General features: G+C 57.9%; 1 protein-coding gene across 1 annotated transcript; it reads right to left on the reverse strand.

Annotated features, from left to right (window-relative positions):
• On the reverse strand, positions 1-10,748 carry TSPO (translocator protein). Its single transcript, XM_032882828.1, has 4 exons — positions 10,667-10,748; positions 2,700-2,913; positions 953-1,091; positions 1-438 (listed from the first exon to the last, which is right to left on the reverse strand). Exons 2-4 carry the CDS (start codon positions 2,879-2,881, stop codon positions 250-252), a joined length of 510 nt encoding a protein of 169 aa, XP_032738719.1. The 5' UTR covers positions 2,882-2,913; positions 10,667-10,748; the 3' UTR covers positions 1-249.
• Positions 10,749-15,348: the final 4,600 nt, after the last annotated feature.

Raw genomic sequence — 15,348 nt, forward strand, 5'->3', positions numbered from 1 at the left:
CAGGAGGTTACAAACTTTATTTGGCTTCTAGCCTCCCGTGTTCCGAGAGCGCACTTGGAGCGGAGCAGGAAGCTCAGGACACCGTTCCTGGCATAGAGGCTCAGCCTGGGGCACCTCTGCAGCCGGCGGTGACCCCCGGGGCTGAGACCCAGACAGACCCACAGGCCAGGCGGCCACAGAAGCACATGGGCCGCCACCCCGGGCAGCGTCTGATCGCAGCAGCTGGGGTCCGCGGAGGACGGTGCGCTTTCAGTCACCGAGCCGCCGGCCCCCGCGCCAGCTTCGGTTGTCCCGCCACACGCAGTAGTTGAGCGCGGCCGCGAAGGCCAGCCAGGCCAGGTACGGGTAGAGCAGGCGGGCGGCCGGCGGGCTCACCCGGTGCCAGGCCACGGCCGTGGCTCCTGCCAGCCCACCCGTCAGCAGGAGGTCCACCAGCGCCTGCAGAGACATGGGCGGGGGCGGGGGACAGGGAGGCCTGAAGTTCCTTGTGCTCACTGGGTGCGTGTCCCAGCTGGCCCCTCGTGGGGTGCACTCCAGGGAGCACTCCGTCCCACCCCCGAGTGACCCTGCCAAGTCCCTCCCTCGTTCTTTGCCTCAGTTTCCCATCTGTAAAATGAGGACAATCACCCCCGCCTGATCCATGCCATCTTAGGGACACAGGGCACCAGGCGTCATGTTTTCCCATACGATGGCCCTTCAACCAAGCCAGTGAGCGCGTCTGGTGCTGTCAGAACCCCGCAAGCTTCCTCCACTGGAGGCAAAGCAGCTGGGGGCTCCACAGGAGGCTGCTGGTCCCATAAAAGCTCCTGCGAGATGCTATGTGCCATCTCCTCCCCTTGATCTTCAGACCCTCACCCCATCTAGGATGTGATGCCCTGTGTCCCCCAAGGAAGGGTCACTCCTCCGCAAGCCATCTCCAGGGACCAAGGAGACTGGCCAAGGCCACACTTACCCAACCCATTTGTCGGCTGCCAAAGAAGATGGGAGGCCATGCCCAGTTCAAGGCCAGCTGCCCGGTATAGAGACCCAGGGGAACCACAGCCTCCTCCGAGAAGCCCCCCAGCTCTTTCCAGACCATGTAGGAGCCATACCTGAAACAGAGGCCACCAGTCAGGGCACCAGCAGGAAAGAGACCAAAAGCCTCCCTGAGCCATGCTCACCTACGGGACGGCACAGTGGTGGCTCGGCCATGCTCTACCACTGACCACTGTGTGCCCTCAGGGAAGTTGCTTGACTTCTCTGAGCCTTTTTTGCTCCCAGGACTGCTGCAAGGATTTGAGTTAACATCCTGGCGGGGCTTAGGTCAGTGCCTGGCATGTGGGACACTCAGTAAATATCTACCATTATCATCATCAGGATCTGGAGTGAGAAAGAGGCTCCTAACCTAGACAGGGCACCCGCACAGAGGATAGGACATTTCAGCTGGCCCTTAGTGGGCAAGTAGGAGTCTGCTAGGGGAGGAAAACAAGTATTTGCAAACGCTTAGGGGCAGGTTAAGGGCCTGTGGGCCAGGAGGCTGAGGTCTGGGGGGCAGCAGAGAGGCGAGGCTGAAGAGGCAGATGGGGACCTGGTCATGGGGGTTCTTAGAACCACGAGGGGGAAGCAGTTACACCGCTAACAGGAACGAGTGGCCCCCAGCATGTACACATGTGGGTACTGCTCTGGCTCTTTCCAAGTATTAACTCATTTCACTTTCATGATAATGCTGTGAAGTGGGCGGTATTATCACCCCTGTGTCACAGGTGGGGAAACTGAGGCACGGGGAGGCAAAGTAACTAAGATCTCTTGGCAGGCAACCGGTGGGTAAAGGCAGGATTTGAACCCAGGTGGCCAGGGCCAGAGTCCGAGCTCTTTACTCCAGGAGAGATTTGACCTTATCAGTATCACGGGGAGCCTCTGCAGTGTCCCACTAAGGAGAGATGAGGGTCACATTTGGGCTTTACCAGGCTCTCACCGGCGGAGGAAAGCCAAGAAGGAGTGGGGAGGCCTGGAGGCTGAACAAGGAGAGGCAGAACCAGGGGTGCCTGGGCCGGGATCAGGGAGGAGAAAGCAGGACACAGGAAGAGCTGGGAGCCTGGCTGGGCAGGGCCCGGGACTGGCTGAGGCTGGTGCCCACGTGACCCCCAGGTTGTACAGACTATTCCCATCAGAAGCCCATGGCATCCAGCCTGGTTTCTGCTACCTGCTCCCCAGGTGCCTGGCATCTGCAGCCCCACCCTGTACTGGGCTGGCATTAGACCCAGGATGCAGGGAACATTCCAGAAGGAGGGCAGGGAGCTGGCCTCACAGGCTGGGTGCAGTTCCCAATAGAGCCACCAGGGGGTGCCCTCCCCCATCCTACTCTTCCTCTCCAGGGGTGTAGTCACAGGGTTTCCGGCAGGAGGCCCCTTGTCAAGTGGGTGGTCTTGAAAATTAACCCAGACCCTGGCACTGAGCTCAACAGCGGTAGCTAAGAGAATTGTTACTGTTGCTGCCACTATTGGTCCTGGAAGCTGCCCAGGTCTGAACTTGACACACTGAGCCCGCCTCCCCCTGGAGTTGCGAAAACAGCCAGGGTGCCAGCCATCCGGCCAGCCCCTCCCTGGACGCCCTGGAGGAGAAAGTTCCAGCCCCAGAAAACGCCTGCTGCCCCAGGAGCACAAGGAGGAGAAGCTCTGCCCCCGGGCCTCGAGAGGGAGAGGATGGCCCAGCCCACCTACCCCATGGCCGAGTAGAGGGTGCCCCAGATGGGGCCCAGCGCCCAGCGGGGCGGGTGCCACGTGGGCTTCTGCAAGCTGGCATACCAGCGGAGCCCCTCCCCGCGGACGTAGTACGAGCCCAGGAAGCCCCCCAGGCTGGGCACCAGGGTGAAGCCCATGGCGGGCACCCAAGGCGGGGCCATTGTTGCTGTGGCGGTTGCTGCTCTGGAAAGTTCTGCAAGAGAAGACAGGGGTGGGCTGAGGGGGAGGTGCTCCAGAACTGGGGCGAGGCTTCCCCAAGCCCTGGGCAGGGAGGGGCTGGGTTCACCTGGGCAGATCCTGCCAGCCCCGTGCCATGGCTCCAGTGAGCACATTTCCACCCAAAATCTCCTGCCCCGCCCACCCCAAACCCAAAGGCCGCCCTGAGAGGCCGGAGCCTCTGGGGGACCCGCCCCCACAGCTGGCCCCACCTCAGCTCCTCTCCCAGCTGCCAGCATCCTGTACTCTCTCTCTCACCCCCACCCTTGACCTTGGGTCTCCTGTCAAGTGACCCCTCCTCTGACTCAAGGCCAGTTCATGTCCCTCCACCCAGAGAGCCTCCCAGCCCTTCCTCCCCAGTCCAATAGATAGCCCAGCTCGGAGAAGCCCGCATCGGCCCACACCCTGTGCGCTACGTTCTAGTACCTCTCATGCCCTCTCTCACCATTCATTCATTCATTCATTCAATCATTCATTCATTCATTCATTCAATAACTTGAATCACAGAGCTTCGCTCAAATCCTGACTCCCCACTACCTCCCTGTGACCTCAGGCAAGTCCCTTCAACTCTCTGGGCCTCAGTTTCCCCCTCTGTAGAGTGGGATAGCAACACCGTCTACCTGGGCCCCGCCCTGGGGGGGGTTTACCCAGGCGCACAGGTATTTTACCACCCCCCCTAAAGGCCCACCCTAAAATCACCTTTCCTTCCCTCTGTGTCAGAGAGGGAAAGCAGCCTGCTTGGAGTCACACAGCACTCTGGGGCCAGGCTCTGCCCAGTCAAAAAGCTGCTCCCACCCAGCAACCCAGGTTCACAGAGGTGGCAGGTGGGAAAGAACAGGAGTTTGCAAGAGTTCAAACTATCGAGGGCCCCTCGGCCACCCTGAGAGGCTTGCAAGGGGCTAGGCAGGGAAGGGCCCTGTGTCCAGCCTGGGTGCTGCCACCCTGAGGGCTGGGGACCCAGTCATCAGGTCTGTCCATCGCGCTCATCAGCTATGTCCCCTTCCCCAGTGGCCCTAAGATCTGCTCGAGGACCTACTAGGCGCCCAGCAGAGGGTGAGGCCCCAGCAGGCTGAACTGCTCATCGGGGTTGAGAGTCCAGAGTGATGGCGGGCGGGGGGACCCTGACCAGGCATCTCGGGCCAGCTCTGACTGGACCTGCTGTGGGACCCCTGGCCTGTGAGCACCCCAACTGGGACTCGTGTTCCCCACCATAAAATGAGGAGGCTGGACCCCCACTGCCACTCTGATCCTAACTGGGGAAACTGGAGGTGTTTGTTTGCATGAGATAGGAAGCCATCCAGATCAAGTTCAGCAAACCCGCAGCTCAACCTGCTAGGGTGGGGGCTGGGGACCCAGGGCAGACGGAACGGGAGAGTCCCTGTGAGGAGCAGAGCTCAGAAAGGGTACCCGCGGATCAAGGAAAAGATGGCCCTGGCCAGGACCGTGAGCACCTCCCGCACAGGGACACAGGAAGGGAGAGCAGATGCAGGGGAAAGGCTGTGCAATCATTAGGCCTTCGGAGCAAAGGGTGAAGGCTGCCCTGGGTACAGGGGGCAGCTGCCAGCCTGGGGCCCCGGAAAGCCCCATGAAATGTGAAGCAACCTTCATCCCCAACAAGGAGGGACGATGAAGGCCTGCTCAACCCCCCAAATCCAGCTTTTGAAGACTCTAATAATGTAAAAATTGTCCTTAACATAGCGTTAAGCAAAGAAAGAGGCATATAAAGTTGACTACAGAATCACCCCAATTAAAAAAAAAATAGATGACAGAGACAGGCATTTTAAAAACTAACAGATTCACGAAGGTGTTCTAATCACAGCCTTCATGATCACAGAGCTAATGCTGCTTGCCTTGCCAGGAACTGTCCCTCTTATCCCACCGGCCAGTGCAGACCCGAGGCCGGGAGTGGGGAGGCATCGGCCCAGGGCCCCTCTGCAAGTGGGCAGCTGGGGATTCTAAGAGCTGCCCTTGGCAGTGGGAATTCTGTTTCTGTTTTCTAAAAATAGAATAAACAGATAAAATTCTGTTTATTGTTTTCCAAAAGGTCTATAATGAGCATCATTTTATTTTTTTAAAGATTTTATTTATTTGATGGGGTGCCTGGGTGGCTCGGTGGGTTAAAGACTCTGCCTGTGGCTCAGGTCATGATCCCTGAGTCCTGGGATCAAGCCCCGCATCCGGCTCTCTGCTCAGCAGGGAGCCTGCTTCCTCCTCTCTCTCTGCCTGCCTCTCTGCCTACTTGTGATCTCTTTCTGTCAAATAAATAAATAAAATCTTTAAAAAAAAAAAATTTATTTATTTGAGATAGAGAGTGACAGAGCACAAGGGGGTGGGGAGGGTCAGAGGGAGAAGCAGACTCTCCGCTGAGCTGGGAGCCCCACGTGGGGCTCGATCCCAGGACCCAGGGATCATGACCTGAGCCAGAGGCAGACGCTTCACCGACTGAGCCACCTGGGCGCCCCAACGAGCATCATTTTAAACAGAACCATGGGAGATGCAGATTCCAGCTCTGCCCTCTAGTGACTGATTCCTCCCTCCTCCAGCCTCGGTCTTCACACCTGTAGCATTGGGACAGTCCCTCCATCCCCCAAGGTCGAGACCCAGGTGCGCTGTGAGGATGACCGGGCATGTGATGCAGGCGCCCAGCAGTCGATGTCCTGTGCTCCTCCCTCCCCTGCCCTCCTGCCCTGACCTCCGGCTTCCGGGGCGCACAGGACTGTCCCTGGGTGAGTGGGAGGGTCTGTTTCAGCACCATCGGGAGGACGCTGGCCCTGTGCCCCTGCCAGATGGGGGTGGGTCTCCAGACACATCCCTGGGACCCGGCCACCCCGGTGGTCTCACCACCGGGTCACATGGCGCGGGCTCAGTCCTCCTCAGCAGCCACGGGGACCCAGCCCTGCCCAGCCCGCCTAACAAATATGTCAGGTCCACAGCGAAGTCACAGTGTTTGGGCCACCACAGGAGCTGTGGTCAAAGCCCTAGGCCTCCCCTGGAACGTGACAAGGCTGGGCAGGTGGGGGGCCTTCACGCCGTCCTGACCCTCGCATGCAGACAGGGAAACTGAGGCCCACAGGCTGAGAGGAGGGGCTGAAGGGTCAGGCACCAAAGTGGGCCAGACCTCGAGTCTCCTCAGTGTCACCCTTTGTCCCTTCTCCCACACCACGGGACGGTCCCACTTTATACCCACTTTGTTTCAAACTGATGCCCCCTTCACGCTCTGAGGCGTCCCTCCTACAGGCGCTCAAGGTGAATGCCGCCAGGGCAAGACACACGGGCAGCCCGAACCCCTGATAAGGTCTGCAGAGGCAGAGAGACGCACTGTGGTGTTCTCGCCGAAAAGGCAAAACCCCACCTGGCAAAGCTCCAGGGGGCTGTGGTGACCAGGGCCACGCCACAGTGACTTCCCAGCTGGGGGGGGGCTGGGGGGGGGAACTCTCTCTACTACTTTCGTACCTTCTCTGTAAGTCTAAAATTGGTTCCAAGTAAAACAAAAAAAGAAGTGTCCTGGTTTGGATAACAGTTTGCACTGTCCCTGACTTCTGCCCGGACCCCAGCCCCAGCCCCTGCTCCCCCTGTCCCCAGGGCCCTCTGAGCCTCCCACTCCCACCACATCACGCCTGCTCTGAGACTGTCAGTGGCTCCTGTCCCGGGATTTTCTTCTTTTTAATCGAGGTAAAATCTGCGGAACATGAAATTAAGCATTTAGAGCGCACGATTCGGGGACATTTGGCGCACTTCCGACGTCTCGCCATCACCGTCCATGCCAAGTTCCAAACCATTTCCATCACCCAAATAAACGCCCGCACCCATTGCAGTCACGCCATGGCCCTCCCTCCCCCAGCCCCCGGTTACCAGCAATCTGCCCTCGGTCTCTGCCAATTTACCTTTTCTGGACATTTCATGTAAATGGAATCAAACAGTATGTGGCCTTTGGGGTCTGGCCTCTGCCACCAAGCACATTTCCGAGCTTCCCCACACTGCAGCACTGGCCCATATTTCTCCACAAGGTTCCGTGGGCAGGAGCATTCCTGTCCCAGCCCGTGCCCAGGAAATGCCACACAGGACTTGCCCGCGGTGCCCGCCAAGTGGGCCCTAGAGCCCGTCAACCGAGCCCACTGCTGTACAGAACAAACCACAGCCTGCTAGAGGGTGGTGGCTTTCCTAAGGTCTCGGTGACAGAGCAGGGTCTGAGCCCCGTGTTCCTGCCCCCATTCCAGCTGCCCCTTCTAGACCCTGGCTGTGTTTCATGTTTCACGGGCCTCGGGGATCAGAGAGTCTGCCCAGCTCACAGGTCAAATACAGAAAGGCCAGATGCCTCACCCAGAGAAAGCCCAGACAGGGAGCTTCCTGTGGCCTCTGGGGGACTGCCCAGCTCCTGAATCACCCGACTTCGGGACCCACCAGGCTGAGTCACGCTCAGCTGGACTGGACTGGGCTGGGCTAGCCCAGGCAGACCTGAGAGAGATCTGCTCTGGGATGGGGTCCCAGAGAGGGCTGGGGAAAGTAGGGAGCACCTGTGACTGGGAAAGGACTCGGTAAAAGGGCAAAGCCACCCACACACCCTTGACTTCCATCAACATCAGCGGTGACTGTGAACCCAGATGTTGGCTTGCCTCCAATTTGTTTTGCAATCCCAGGCCAAATCTCCCCTCTGGGCCTTAGTTTCCCTCACATCAGGTGGGTACAACCTGTCCTGCCTGCTTCGTGGGGTCATCGGGAGGCTCAAGCAAGGATCAGACATGTGAGGGGCTGTGGCTGTCCGTGTTGGGGCCACTCGCCCCATTTCCTCTGGGAGAAGAAGTGGCTCCGTGGCACAGACCCAAGGCTGGAAGACATCAGCCAGGCAGGCGCTGGACAGTCAGTGGGGCAGAAGGCTTCACACAAGGCTCCACCCCCGGGCCTGGGGCCACTCACCGAGGAGCACTTCCAAAACAGAGGCCGAGAAGGGCCAGAGCAGAGGGCTCAGAACCTGGGATCAAGAGAAGGTTCTAGGCCTCTGGGAAAAGAGTGGTGATCGTGCTGGCTCACCCTGATGTTCAGACTTCACTCACTCCTCACGGCGGCTGCAGGGGTGGCCACCAGCTGCTTCTCTCTTGGGGGCCCCGAGCCACACCCTCCTGGCCTCCACGGGGGGCACTACTAGTCCCACCGTCCAGATGAGGACACTGAGGCACAGGGAGTCCCAGAATTTTCCAGGTCTGTGTGACTCTCAGGCCCAGTGCTCTCCCACCCCTGAGCGGGGAGTCTGCTGGCCTCAGCTCTGGGCCACAAGGCCACTTAACCTGATGCCCGTGTCACCTCCTTCTCTCAGCCTCCTTCTCATCACAACATGGCACTCGGCCTCCCCAGAGGGCCAAGGGGCCTCCCACCCTACCTCAGCGGTCCTGCCCTCTGCCCAGTGTCACAAGATTCTCAGGGCCAAGAAGCTCACTCCCTCCAGCCCCAGCACCAGTGTCCCAGGCCCCATAGGGCATTAGACCCCTTCTCAGCCAAGGGCAGCAGTGACAGGAACTGAATCCTCTCCGTCCTCCCAAGGCGGGGGGGCTCAGGATCTTCTATCCTCAAGCAGCTTCACTCCTGCTCCCCGCCAAGAGACTCCAGACCCACTTCTGGCCCTACGGTCTCACCTCCCAGGCCTCTCTGTCCCCATCTGTGAAGTGGGGGCTCAGCTAGTGAGTCCCTGGGGGCCCCTCCTGTTCCCCAAGGCCTCCCCTACAGAAGGTGGCAGAAAATTCCCCCCCACACACACACAGTTTGTTTCTCTGATTCTCTCCTCCTCCCATGCTGTACCCGGCCCTCCTAGGCCTTATCTCTCACTCAAGCCACGCGCTGCCCCCGAACTGGTGCTAAGGCTCCTTTTGTTGTTATATTTATTTATTTATTTGACAGACAGAGATCACAAGTAGGCAGAGAGGCAGGCAGAGAGAGAGGGGGAAGCAGGTTCCCCACCAAGTAGACAGCCCGATTCGGGGCTCGATCCTAGGACCCTGGGATCATGACGTGAGCCGAAGGCAGAGGCTTTAACCCACTGAGCCACCCAGGCGCCCCGAGGCTCCTTTCTTTTCTAAAATGACTCACAGCTAATTGTCTGCGTTAGAACCTCTGTGAATCTTTTTCATTATGCAAGTACCCAGTACACCAGCCAGCAGGTCGGGAAGGGTCCACTGCCAGCTGGTAACCAGGAGGTCTGGGATGGGGTGGGGCTGGGAGGGACAAGGGGGAATTTGCTCCACGGAGAACGACTACTTTTCTAAACACAAAGAGCATATTCAGGCATGGCTGCCCAATCAGAAATAAGTAAATGAAAGTACAAATAAAAGAAACAGATTCCGAAACAAAATAATGATGCAAAAGTGTATATAGGAAAAAGGAGGCTCCCTCCCTTGGAGCCCCAACCCCTCACCCCACCCCTGAGCAACCCACCGTCAAGGGTTTCTGGCTGATTCAGTCCCTGACACAGCAGCACACAGCGCGTGGAGGCTGGAACCCTAGTGGTTCAAACCCTGGCCCCACTCTTGTCACTGTGTCACCCTGGACAGGGGCTCCTGGCTGAGCCTCAGTTTCCCTCAGCTCCAAGGATCCCCTCTGAGCCTCCCTCTGGGTGTGCTGCGCAGCCATCTGGAAACAATCCTCCCGCCCCCCTTCCCCTTGCTCCTGGGGTCCTTTCAAGGCAGTGGACAAACACCGTTTCTCCATGAAGCAGGCGTCCAACGCGATGCCCCGCAGGGCTCCCCACTTCACCCCACGGAGGAACTGGAGGCTCGAGGCCCACACTCTGCCAGACAAGTCTTTTGGTCCACGGCCTGCTGCATGCCAGGCACCCTGGCACCCTTTGGATCAGCCGCAGTCGACGGTCCCTAGGGGAGGCCCCAGCCCAGCACCGCCCCCGGCCCCCGCCCTCGGCTGTAGAGCACATGGCTGGTACGAGTCCGCGACGCACCAGCCCGCCAGCCAGACAGGCTCCCCGGCCGGCCCGGCCAGCAGGCGGGTCCCCAGAACTCTGCACGGTGTTCACGGCCGGAAGCCCCCGCGCGCTACCGCTGCAGGACGGCAACGGGCAGGCAGGTCCCAGGCCTCCTTCTGCCCACACCAGACCCCTGTCCAGGCGACGGCGCACCCGAGCACTGAACTGGGAAGCTCGGGACCCGGTTCTAGGACACTCGGGGGTCTTAACTGGCTGTGCGCAAATACCCTGCCCAGGTGTTCTGGGTTTCCCCGCCTAGAAACGGAAAGTCTCAAGTGGACCCGGAGCCAGGGCATTTCGTGACCTTCTCGGTACCCCGTTCGGCCACTCCCGCCCTCCCCCTCCACCGCCAGCCGGCTTGCTCAACGGCGGAATGGGCGGGAATCGGGACTGTCGGGTCCCTCCCGGTGGCTCCGCTTCCCGCCAGACCCGAGCGGAGGGGCGGGGCGCGGGGGCCGGAGGCGGGGCGGAGCCGAGCCGGATTGCTCCAGTTCCCCTCCTCCGAACTCCCGCTCGCCCCGGGAATCCCGCGGCACAGGAGCCCCGACCGCGGAGGTGAGGGTCCCCGCAGCCCGCCACCCCGGCACCGAGTCCCTTGGTGCTGCTCCCCTGCGGCCCACTAGGGTCCCCGCCCCGCAGCTCCAGCCTGTCCCCTCCTGCCTCAGTTTGCCCTCGGGCCCCGCGCCGGCGCGCGGGCGCTGTCGGGGGTCGCACCTGCGCGGGGCCGCCCCGCCCGCCGCCCCTTCGGCGTCGGGTTCCCACTCACCCGCGACGAGGACGCGCTCCGGGAAGGCACTGCGCGGCGCGAGGTGGCGGCCCAGGTCCCCGGCCTGCCCCGCCCCGGCCGCGAGGCCCCGCCCCGCCCCGGCCCCGCCCGGCCTGGCTGGAAGCCGCGGCGGCCGGAGAGCTCGCTCCGCGCCTGCTCCCTTCTTCCTCTCTACCTCCCCGGCCGGCCCCGAGCGGCTCCGTGGCCCTGGTCCTTACCGTGGCCGCCGTCCCGGCCGTGTCACTGGCAGGTCGCTTTTTCTTGAGACTCACCTTTCCCGTTTGTAAAATGGGAAAACAGGGACCGACCTCAGAGAGGGGAACTACAGTGCTTGATAGCAAAGCCCTGAACGCCGTCCCACACAGTAGCCCTGGGCTCCCATCGCCAGAGGAAAACCCCAGTCACTTTAACTGGTGCCCGGGGCCAGAGGCAGGCGGAGCTCTGAGTCCCGGCTCAGACACTCTGTGACTGGTTCTCTCTGCCTCCATCTGCTCATCTGTAAAATGGGCACAACATCGTGGGACTAATGAGGATGCCACAGGTAATGGGGCCGGCCGCCCTGCAGACGCTCGGCACTCAGTGAGGAGAGACTGCAACCGTCACGGTCCAGAGATGGCCTCCAGCTGGCCGGGACACACCCTGATGGGCACGGCACCTCCAGCAGCAGGCCTTGGACCCCTCAGCTCGCCTGTGGGTGCTGCTTTATCACGGCAGCCCGGGGTCTGTTCTGGCCGCCTTGGGCTAACTTGGTCAAGCAGGGCCCCTCAGCCTGCAGGAGCCAAAGTGGCCCAAACCGATCCTTGGGGGACCATGTGAACTCTTGTCCCCAGCCATAGCGGCTAACCTCCTGGGCGGCAGTCGGAAAAATTAAGCCCTGCCGTGTTGGCCATTGTGAGCCTTTCCTGCTTCGACTGCTTTGGTATAAAGACAAGCATAATCCAGTCTGGACTGTTTCTTTTTCTTACGATTTTATTTTTTTAGATTTTATTTATTTAGTTGACAGAGTTCACAGGTAGGCAGAGAGGCAGGCAGAGAGAGGAAGGGAAGCAGGCTCCCTGCTGAGCAGAGCACCAGATGCGGGGGCTCGATCCCAGGACCCTGAGATCATGACCTGAGCCAACAGCAGAGGCTTTAACGCCCTGAGCCACCCAGGCGCCCCTTTCTCCTGATTTTAAAAGAAATTAAAACATTTCCCTGGGTCGCTGAAAGTATTGTGGCCCCAGGCACTGCGCCCGCCCTACTGGATGAACTCGGTCTGGCCACACCTCCCAGCAAGCTGCCAACCCTCTCTTTTCCTGTAAGGAGGTGCCTGTGGCTTGGCCAAATGACACCCTTACCTCCCCCGGAAGACCCGGGGGAAGGAGACAAGGCAGCTTCCTCCAGCCTCACCCCTACTACACATGGGGCTCAAGGAAATTTCTGCCCCCAAGTGTCTGCTGCATGGCAGGTCCAAAGGGAAGGGGCCGAGAACAAACACTCCAGGCTCCCTGCCCTCCTGAAGCTCACACAACCTACGGGTCAGAGGGGTTCACACTGGAGGTCTGCATGCAGATGCTCCCCCCACTGGTCTTGGAAACTTCCCCTTACAGCTTTCTCCCTCCTGTCCAACTCCACGGACCCCTCCCGAGCCTGGGGAGCAACCACTGTCCCTCCTCTGAGCAGCAGCCGCAGCCCCCAGCTGGCCCCCAGCCCCCCTCTTGTTCCTGCCACTTCCCTCCTCTGCCGAGGACCCTCCAAAGCTCCCACTACTTAGGGTCCTGTCCCAACCTTTTCTCCTGGCCCTGGGGTCAAGCTGACCACCCCACCCTTTCCCACCTTTGTGCCCCTGTCTAGGTCACCCCCGACCCCACCCCCACCCTGGGCAAGTCCACATGTCCGAGTTGGATGGCTCTCCAGTGTCCTGCCAGAAAGCTCTTCCAGAACCCCAAGTCTGGGCCGCCCCCATTCTAAGTGGGCAATGACTTCTGAACTCCATAGCACTAAACACAGAGCCTCTCTTGGGCATTTAGCGTATATACTAAGCATCTCAGGTGGCCAGGTCTGGGCCAAACCCTAGAGGATTCGACACAAGCAAAACCTACCTATAGACTCGGTTGATCTAGGAACAAGGCATGGAAACACCCTCCCAAGCCCCGGAGGATTAACCCCACTTCACAGGCTCAGAGAGGATAGGGAACATCCCAGGGTCACACAGCTGGTCAGCCTTGGAGTCAGGATTCCCATTCAGGCACCCCCAGGATCTGCACTCTTAACCGGTGGGTCATTCAGCTTCCCGTTTCCAAGTGTGATTCAAGTACAGTATATCCTTGTATTTTATTTATGTGTTTACTTAATTACATGAGTAACCCAAATTTATTGCAAAGGAATTGGAAAACACAGAGGAAAAAAAAAAAGCAACTTCCTCTCCCACCGCCTAGAGCAAAGTACTGTCAACACTTCAGTGAGTGTTTGCATGACTTTTTTTTTTTTAAAGATTGTATTTATTTATTTGACAGAGAGAGAGCGACAGAGCATGAGCATGGGGAGAGGGAGGGCCCGAAGGAGAGGGAGAAGCGGACTCCCTGCTGAGCAAGGAGCCCAAGGCGGGGCTCAATCCCAGGACCCTGGGATCATGACCTGAGCTGAAGGCAGACACTTAAGGACTGAGCCACCCAGGTGCCCCTGCATGACTTTTTCTAAGCATATCACACCTATCTTTACAAGAATGCCTTCATGCTACAAATGATTTTATAATTTTTCTTCCCCTTACAATAAATCAGAAGCCCCTTTCTACAGTAACAAACATTTGCTGCCTTGGTTTTCTTAATTGTGAAATGCTCCATACAAGCAGAAATGTATGTAAATAATACTGAAAAAAAAGACACTTGCGTGTCCACCCCCCAGGTTAAGGAACAGGTGAAATGGCCCATGGGCTTCCTGGCATTCTCTCTGCTCCGTTTACCCCCAGGTCACCTCTCATTTAACTTGTGAGTTAAACATGACTTTGCTTTCCTTTAGAAATTTTTTTGAGATTTCATTTATTTATTTGAGAGAGAGAGAGCGCGCGCGCGCACACACAAGCAGGGGGAGGGGCAACGGGAGAGGGAGAAGCAGACTCCCTGCTGAGTAGGGAGCCTGCTGTGAGGCTCAATTCCAAGACGCTGGGAACACGACCTAAGCCCAAGGCAGACGCTTAACCGACTGAGCCACCCAGGCACCCCACTACTTTACTGTGTTTAATTTCCAAGAGATTCTTATTTGCTTTCTAAATGTTCTTTTTAAATATAACTTTCTGTTCATTTTTCATGGATACAGCCAGTTCTCTTACCTCTCTACTATCTGTGATAGTTTTCTTTAAAGAAATTATTTTCTTCTCAGTATCTAAATCCTATGCATTGTGGGTTTTTTGTTTTGTTTTGTTTTCTGTTTGTAAGAGGCTTTCCTCAGATGCTTGGGAATTCTTGGCTGGCTGCTCATGATTAGGAGGGAAGAAAATAAGTCTATGGATGGCATTTGTTGGTTTAGCATCACTGTAAGTTAGAACTTGGGGGGCCATTTGTCTGGGTACTTCCGGGACTGTCAGTGTCTTTCAGATTTCTTCTTGGACTGGTCAGATTCTCCAGGGTCCCTCAGTCACTTGTGTGGAGGATAAGGGTCTAGCTTTGGGTTTCTGGGAGCTTAGTGGGGGAGAACACCCTGCATTCAGTATTCACCTGTTTTGGCGAAGTACCCACATTCACCACTGTCCCTGGCCCGTCCAGCCCTTTCCAGAGCTAAACCCCAGATGTTTGCCAGAATGAGGGAGGGGCACCACTCAGTGGCTAAAGACAGGGGTCTATAGATCTGTTCTTCAAAGATACCTTCAAATAGTCCTCTTTATTTTAACCTTCTTTCACCCTTAGCTCTACAAGTGGCTAGAGCTGCCGGTCCCCAAGCTTTTGAGAAGGCTCTTGTATGGACAGCTCTCCACACTGTCCAGAAGAATTTGGTTGTCCAGGGGGCCTGGGTGGCTCAGTGAGTTAAAGCCTCTGCCTTCAGCTCAGGTCATGATCCCAGGGTCCTGGGATCGAGCCCCACATGGGGCTCTCTGCTTAGCAGGGAGCCTGCTTCCCTTCCTCTCTCTCTGCCTGCCTCTCTGCCTACTTGTGATCTGTCAAATAAATAAATAAAATCTTTTAAAAAGAATAATAATTTGTCAGTCTGGAGTCAGCTAAGTCAGGTAATACTGGTCTTCCGGCTTTTCAGCTTGCAAGGGTTCTTTCCTTTCCTGTTCTCCCAGTCCTTGTGGATTAAGGTCTTTAGAAGGTTCCCCTCCTAAGGATTTATGGGCTTCTGCAGGCATTGTGAGCTCTGCTCATGTCTTAACCTGAGAATCTCCTCCGCGTCTTTGATGACCACAGAGTGGTATAGGTTTGCCGTAACCCGTTTAACGAATCTCCTCTCGTCGAATATAGGGCTTTTCCCCATTTTTTCCTTGTCAAAAGCAAGGCTGCATTGGCTGTTCCGAGAGTTAGGGCTTTGCGCATCCGATTCTTTAACAAACTCACTGAAGTCGCTTTGCTGGTGTAATTCCGTCTAGATCTTTCTCGTTATGAGTGTGTGTTGGGTCGTGGGGGTGTCTGTTGGTCTCCCCGGCCCGCAGCCAGGCTGTCAGGGAACGAGCGAGGAGCAGGTTGGGGGTGAGGGGGTGAGGTCGGAGTTAG

Source organism: Lontra canadensis, unplaced genomic scaffold (assembly GCF_010015895.1).
Source record: "Lontra canadensis isolate GAN:19392208 unplaced genomic scaffold, GSC_riverotter_1.0 scaffold84, whole genome shotgun sequence".
Taxonomy (NCBI): Eukaryota; Metazoa; Chordata; class Mammalia; order Carnivora; family Mustelidae; genus Lontra; species Lontra canadensis.

What these genes read in the sequence shown, in the direction of transcription:
- TSPO (XM_032882828.1), bottom strand. Translation starts at nt 2,881, where the DNA reads ATGGCCCCGCCTTGGGTGCCCGCCATGGGCTTCACCCTGGTGCCCAGC. An exon ending in ACCCTCTACTCGGCCATGGG is followed by an intron (nt 1,092 to 2,699) that starts GTAGGTGGGCTG and finishes CCTCTGTTTCAG; the next exon opens with GTATGGCTCCTACATGGTCT. An exon ending in GCAGCCGACAAATGGGTTGG is followed by an intron (nt 439 to 952) that starts GTAAGTGTGGCC and finishes ATGTCTCTGCAG; the next exon opens with GCGCTGGTGGACCTCCTGCT.